Genomic DNA, 7,143 nt, shown 5'->3' with positions numbered 1-7,143 from the left:
TACTGTATATTCCATTTGTAGTTTCGTAAAGCGACATGCGACACTTTACTTTCGTATGACATCGCTGTGGAGAAATTCTTGCATCTTTTCGTGTGCAGGTTATAGCGGTTATCCATTACTTTTTGCATTCCCAAACATTAGCTTTTACCACTGGGATATAACTATGCACATATATAACCCTCAAGATATATAACTACATCATTTACACTTCTGTTATGAACTGTAATTTAAGAAAAATGCTTACATTTGCAAATTGTTCCTATTTAATTGCAGGAAAAATGCAAACATTCTCAAGTGCCGTTTTAAACAATGCGGCTTTTCAAAATACTGCATAAGTTCATAAAATTTCTGAAGAATCGTTTTTTTCTATTTTCAGAACAAAAAAAATCGAAGGGCATAATCAAACATTAATGAAGGATATTGAAAGTTTAAAAAACGAATTGACAACATTGCGGGAAGAATGCAAGGAACACATCTTCGAGAAGAAAGCTCTCAAAGAGGAAATGAGTGCCGTCAATATGGTGCGTATGAGAATGTCGATGTACATATTAAAACACTACACTATTACATTACGCATCGTACGATAATGTTATAACCAGTAGCCCGTTTCTGTAACTTTGCGATATGGATTATATTGAAAAATGCAATCCTTCTGTGTAGTTATCGCATGGTAGTGTTTCTGCAAGTGTGGTGTAAATGTATTTGCGATATACCTTGCGTTATTTATATCGCCAGCTCTAGGTGATATTTGGCACTATAAACAAAATGAGTGTAGTGTGTGTTTATCAAACTTATATATAAAAATAAGTGCACGTTTTTGGTGTGACCTCATAACTTGAGAACGGCTTCACCGAATTTAACCAAATTTATGTGGCATATTCGATCTATCATGCAGATGGTTTATGCGAAGTTTTCTCGAATTCGGAAAAGGGGGCGCACAGTGGTTCGGATAGCAAATCTAGCTGGACGAAACTTCTTAAACAAATACTCGTTGATGGATTTTTACACCACTTCTTACCTAGGGGACTTTTGGGTCGCTGATTACGAATCTGAAGTCACTTATCAAAAATTCAAAATGGCGGATCCAATATGGCGGACGAAAATAAAAAAAATCGGTAGATTTCTATGAAACTGGGTATCTGGGGGTTTTCTGGGTCGCTGATTACATGTCTAAAGTCATTTACCAAAAATTCAAAATGGCGGATCCAATATGGCGGACGAAAATTAAAAAAAAATCGGTAGATTTTTATGTAACTGGGTATCTGGGGGTTTTCTGGGTTGCTGATTACGAATCTAAAGTCATTTACTTAATTTATTTTATTTACTTCGGAACGAGCATTTTCATCAGATATTTCTTTCAATTTACTAATCACTCAATCACGGACACGTTATTGTCTTTTAGAAGTTTCAGCAACACTTCTCCAAATGTCAAACAACTCACTTTTTAAGATTTTATTTACCACGACTAAAATATAAGATCACAGCAAGAAACACAAATAAATTTCAGAAAAAATTTTATAACAGCGCTTAAAGATTTGCATGCCTGTTGTCTAATTTTTTAATTTCAGAAAGCAGAAAATTCGCGAGTTACTATTTTTTTAACTCTTACATAACCAAAGTTTTTATAACTACAAGTATTTTTCTGTTTTAACACACAACCCCTACCCCCTTTCCCCCTCTCCCCCGTGGATCCGCCACTGATCTTATATTTATATTCAGATACATTCCTGTTAATAATTACTATTGAATTTTGAGATTTGACATACCGTCACTAAAATGTAAATATCTAAGCCAATTGGTTAGACTTGGTTATCGAACTTACCCTTTGCATTTGCGAAGGTGTAAAGAATAATATGTAAGTGGTTTTATAACGGCCTTCGGCGGCCTTTACTTTTCCTATTCTTTAATTTATTTTTTTAATTAATCAAAACGACGATTTTTCAGAATAAATTTGCTTATTCCAATGTGAACATAAATTGCGTTATGACCTCTGAATCTGTAGCGGAATAAGTGTAATTTTTTGTTTATAAAGTCAATTTGCAATTATGCAAATATCTGTGAGTGCAATTAGCAATCGTTTAAGTTAAATTTCAGCTTTTAAAATAGAGTTCTCAAATAGGCGGCGTTGACTTACCTTTTTTTGTTTGTTTTCATATGTTAATGCTTTAATAAATGCAATTTCTATTTGAATGTATTGTCAGGAATGTATTCCAAGTACCATCAAGTATTTTAAAAACAAAAAAATTTTGACTTTCGTCCAGCTAGATCTGCTATCCGAACCACTGTGGGGCGTGGCACCATCCATACTAACTAAAATATAAAAATAAGTGAACGTTTTTGGTGTGATCATATAACTTGAGAACGGCTTAACCGAATTCAACCAAATTTATGCGACATATTCGGGCTATCATGCAGATGGTTTACGTGAAGTTTGCTTAAATTCGGAAAAGGGGGCGTGGCGCCTCTATTTTATATATAAAAATTAGTGAGTTAGCTTATAACTTGAGAACGGCTTCACCGAGTTCAACGAAATTTATATAGCTTATTCGGGCCATCATGCAGATATTTTAGGTGGAGTTTGCCCAAATTTGGAAAAGGGGGCGTGGCATATGTATCTTATGTATAAAAATAAGTACACGTTTTTGGTGTGAGCTTATAACTTGAGAACGGCTTCACCGAATTCAACCAAATTTTTACGGCATATTCAGGCTATCATGCAGATGGTTTATGTGAAGTTTTCCCGAATTCGTAAAAAGGAGTGTGGCACCTCCCATACTAACTAAAATTTGTATGTTGTATATCTCTTGAAATATTTGTGGTAGAGTACTGGAAGTTGGTATAGAGGTATATCAAATAATTCCATACTCATGGAGAAAAATGGGCGGTATTGGAAAAGAGGGCGTGGCACCTCCCATCTTATATATAAAAAATAAGTACAAGATTTCAAACATATTTATACGGCATAGTCGGGCTATTATGCAGATGGTTTGTGTTAAGTTTCCCCGAATTCGGAAGAGGGGGCCTGGCACCACCCATACTAGCTTATTCGGGCCATCATGCAGATATTTTAGGTGGAGTTTGCCCAAATTTGGAAAAGGGGGCGTGGCATATGTATCTTATGTATAAAAATAAGTACACGTTTTTGGTGTGAGCTTATAACTTGAGAACGGCTTCACCGAATTCAACCAAATTTTTACGGCATATTCAGGCTATCATGCAGATGGTTTATGTGAAGTTTTCCCGAATTCGTAAAAAGGAGTGTGGCACCTCCCATACTAACTAAAATTTTCATCTGGTATATCTCTTGAAATATTTGTAGTAGATTACTGGAAATTGGTATAGAGACATATGAAATAATTCCATACTCATGGAGAAAAATGTGCGGTATTGGGAAAGGGGGGCGTGGCACCTCCCATCTTAAATAAAAAAATAAGTGCACGAATTCTACCAAATTTAAACGGTATATTCGGACTATCATACAGATGGGTTATGTGAAGTGGGCCCGAAGTCGGTCCAGCGGTTCTTGATATATGACAGTTTATGTTTGTCACATGAACCACGTATATGGTACAACAGCACATACATGAAAAATCGAAAACATAGTGAAAAATTGTTGCTATAATATGCTGTGTTTATTTTTTCTTCGGATAAATTAAGTCAAGTATAAACATGGCTGCAAGTTTTTCAATAGGGATTTTGTAGAGCCAATGGAATGAAAGTCACCACAACACAACATATCTGTCATTTCATGGTATTATCGAAAAGGTGGTATACATTGATATTCGGTCTTTCTATTTTGGACTTTGGAGAATCAACACGTGTGTTTAATATAGTTCTTAATTCATATTTCATTTTATTTTTTTTCGTCAATTTCAATATTTTTGCACAAATTTGTTTGAAGTTTTTTCAAGTGCTCTTTTACTGTCGATTGTGAATTTCATTTGATTATTTTAAAAAAAGTGCGTTTACCATACGATTTATCGAATTCGTTCCTATGCATTGAGTTTTTCGTTCGCTATTGAATAAAATGCCACGATCCAGTCGTTCAAATATAGGCCGACGTACGCGTCTTGCGAACATGATGTTATCGCAAAGAAGATCACAAAATGTTGAGGAGCACTCCCAACAAAATGAAGTACGACGTGGACGGTATGCGCAGAATACAGCTGTAGAAGCACAGCGTTTAAGAAATCCACCACGAGCCAGTCGTTATAATATAGGTCGACGTGCGCGTCATGCGAACATGATGTTAACGCAAAGAAGATCGCAAAATGTTGAGGAGCACTTCCAACAAAAGGAAGTACGGCGTGCAGGATTTTTCATTAATTTTTCAATATTTTTCAATATTTGGTGTAGAGAAGCACACCGGGGTACCGCTAGTTCTTTATATTTTTTATTTCATTACTCTTATTTTACAGAAAAAAATTAGAAGTGAGAAATTCGCGAAAATCTAGGAGGTAAAACTTCTGGCTTTAATAAAAACAAGAAGGTGGCAATGGATAATTTGGTCTTCATTTCGCGTAAAAAAAAAAAAACTTATACCACACTGTCTCGTCCTCGAGATCAATAACTTATAGTAACGCCAATTGCAAGATCTAGTCACAACATTTCACAATTCTAAAAGAATTTTGTAGAATTTCACGAAAGGTGGCAGCCCTTGGCTTGGTCTGCCATCTTGTCATTAGTTTCTTCATTACGTTTTGTTGTGCTGATCTAGTCGCACGTGTTCTTACTTGTTAAACGAAAAAATAGCAGAGGAATTGATAAAGCAGCAAAAACTGACGTTTCGCAATCTATTCTGGCCGATGCTATGCGCAGAATTGCAAAACTGGAGCGGGATACTGAAGGTCGAAAGAGCGACGTAACGCGAGAATCGTCAAAGCGGCATGGTCGCAGGTCTGTTCATCGAGACTCCAGTTCAAGCAGTCATTTTACTTCGCATCAATCAATTCGAAATTCGCAGCGTAGAGGTTATGTGCGTAGACCGAGACGCCATTTGTGCTCATCCCATAGCTCGGTTCTACCCGTTATTTACGCTCGAGAAGTTTTGAATATGCTAATAGAATACGCTACATGGATGATCACCGAAATTCTGAGCAAAATGACGGAACGTATCTCGAGGAGAACGACACGTCAACCAGTATATACAATGAAACCCTCACCTGACATTATTTATAATCGCTGGAATTTCTTAACTTCAGGAAGTGGAGTAGGCGAACAGTGTGCCGAGCCTGCCAAAGATTCAGGCCTGTCGCCGGAGTCGCCAGACTTTGAAGAAGTCTTGTCGGACTCCATGTTGGCATTTATTGGTCCAAATACTGCAACACACAGACAAGAGCTGAAGATTTTTCAGCCAATCGCAGAAAACTGGCTAGCTCTAGCAAAGTCAAGGCTAACACCAGAGGGCAGAGCAGAACTTTTAGAAAAATATCAAATTCTGGAAAACTGTCCAGGCTTGGGTGGTCCAGCTTTAAACCCAGAGCTGAACTAACACTGGCGCCCATACTTCCAGAAGAGATAGTTTTCAATTTGCGCTTCAAAACCAGCTTGGTGCGGCATTAAGCGCTTTGGCTCAAGCGTTTTCAAAAACATTGAAACAAGACCCTGAAGATGAAACAAATAGGGCCATTAATGCAGCTCTTGGAGACGCAGGCAGAATTTTAACAGACTTGCAAACTATCTACAACCAGGCGCTCATTTATATTGCCTTGTATAACCTTATTGTCCAAAAGTTTTGCAACAGAGGGTCCAGTGGACACGCTCCTGTTTGGTGAATCTTTCACCGAACGAGTCAAGACAGCCTCAACGTTGGAGAAAGCAGGAAAAGACATGCTGAAGGCATCGTAAGCTACCTCAACAACTGTAACTCCGAAGCCATAATCAGGCAAAAAGCCGAAGCAATATTTAAACGTGAAACCCCCTGTCAGGTAGTGCGACCAGAAGAAAAGCTACCAGACAGGGGGCAATGTGTCTCGGAACAAAACACAGCATCATCGGGGCAGCAGAAATCGCAGCAGGAATCGCAGCAACTACCGTCGCTAATTAAGGTATACATAATTGCCATTGACGACAACTTACCTCAGACGAGAAAGCATTGCAGGCTATAGTTGGATATAAAATTTCATTTTGCTCACGAGTATATCAAAGTCGGGTACCCTAAGAACCTCATTTTAACGATGAGGAGATCGCTGACTGTGAAGCAGAAATTAAACATCTTCTGAGGAAGGGTGCAATTAGTGCATGTAACCCAAGTGAGGGTTAATTCGTGTCGTCGTAATTTTTAATTGGAAAACCAAGTAGCGGGAAACGCTTTATTTAAACATGAAAATGCTAAATAAATTTATTGTTGCTCCTCATTTTAAGCTCGAGGATTGGAAAACGTTTACACAAATACTCTCCAGAAACCACTGACATTGAGGATATTTTCTGATACCGATTCATGAAATTTTCCGAAAATTTTTGAAATTTATTTTCGCAAAACAGTTGTACGAGTTTAATTTCTTACCTTTTGGTCAATCGGTGGCTCCTTATATATTTACTAGAGTAATCAAACCAGTCGTCAAGGAGTTGCGATCGAGATGGTGGAAATCAGTCGTGTACCTTGACGATATGCTGCTATTAGGAAATTCAGCTTTACTCTGCAGGAAAAGCATCGCGGAGATGACATCGCTTTTGCAAAAATTAGGTTTCAGGATAAACTGGCAAAAATTTCAATTAGAACCGTCTCCGATCTGCAAGTTTTTAGTATTTGTAGTAAATGCACATAGCTTTTGTATGAGTCTTTTATTAGAGAAACGTGAAAAAATCAAAATAGCAGCCAAAAACCTGAAGTCAATGTCTGTGGTGAAAATTACGTTTCTAGCTCAATTTATAGGCTACCTTATCGCAGTTCAATAGTTTTATACAAAACAGCTGGAGAGACACAAATTTTTAGCTCTTAGAAAAAGCAACGGACATTACGAGCAAAAAGTTCATATTGACTCTTACTTGCACGAAGAGCTTGATTGGTGAATCAATAACATCGATGCAGTAAATAATCCCATCAGAGAAGGGAAATTTATTTTAGAAATTTTCCCCGATGTCTCGCTTTCTGGCTGGGGAATTTCATGCGCAAGTAAATACTCGCATGGTTGGTAGAGTGAT

At 37.5% G+C, this 7,143-nt stretch overlaps 1 protein-coding gene across 1 annotated transcript in view; it reads left to right on the top strand.

The window, feature by feature from the left end:
• Positions 1-376: 376 nt before the first annotated feature.
• Positions 377-7,143, top strand: part of LOC118749679 — a gene marked incomplete at its 5' end in the record, with an annotated part of 256,884 nt that continues 250,117 nt past the window's right edge. Inside the window, 1 exon segment of the mRNA XM_036484478.1 lies at positions 377-521. Coding sequence (XP_036340371.1) covers positions 377-521 — 145 coding nt within the window.

The sequence above is a fragment of the Rhagoletis pomonella genome, unplaced genomic scaffold (assembly GCF_013731165.1).
Source record: "Rhagoletis pomonella isolate Grant_MI unplaced genomic scaffold, Rhpom_1.0 Rhpom_scaffold_00031, whole genome shotgun sequence".
Taxonomy (NCBI): Eukaryota; Metazoa; Arthropoda; class Insecta; order Diptera; family Tephritidae; genus Rhagoletis; species Rhagoletis pomonella.
The sequence above is the reverse complement of the archived record's forward strand: the minus strand, read 5'-3'. Positions and strand labels throughout refer to the sequence as shown.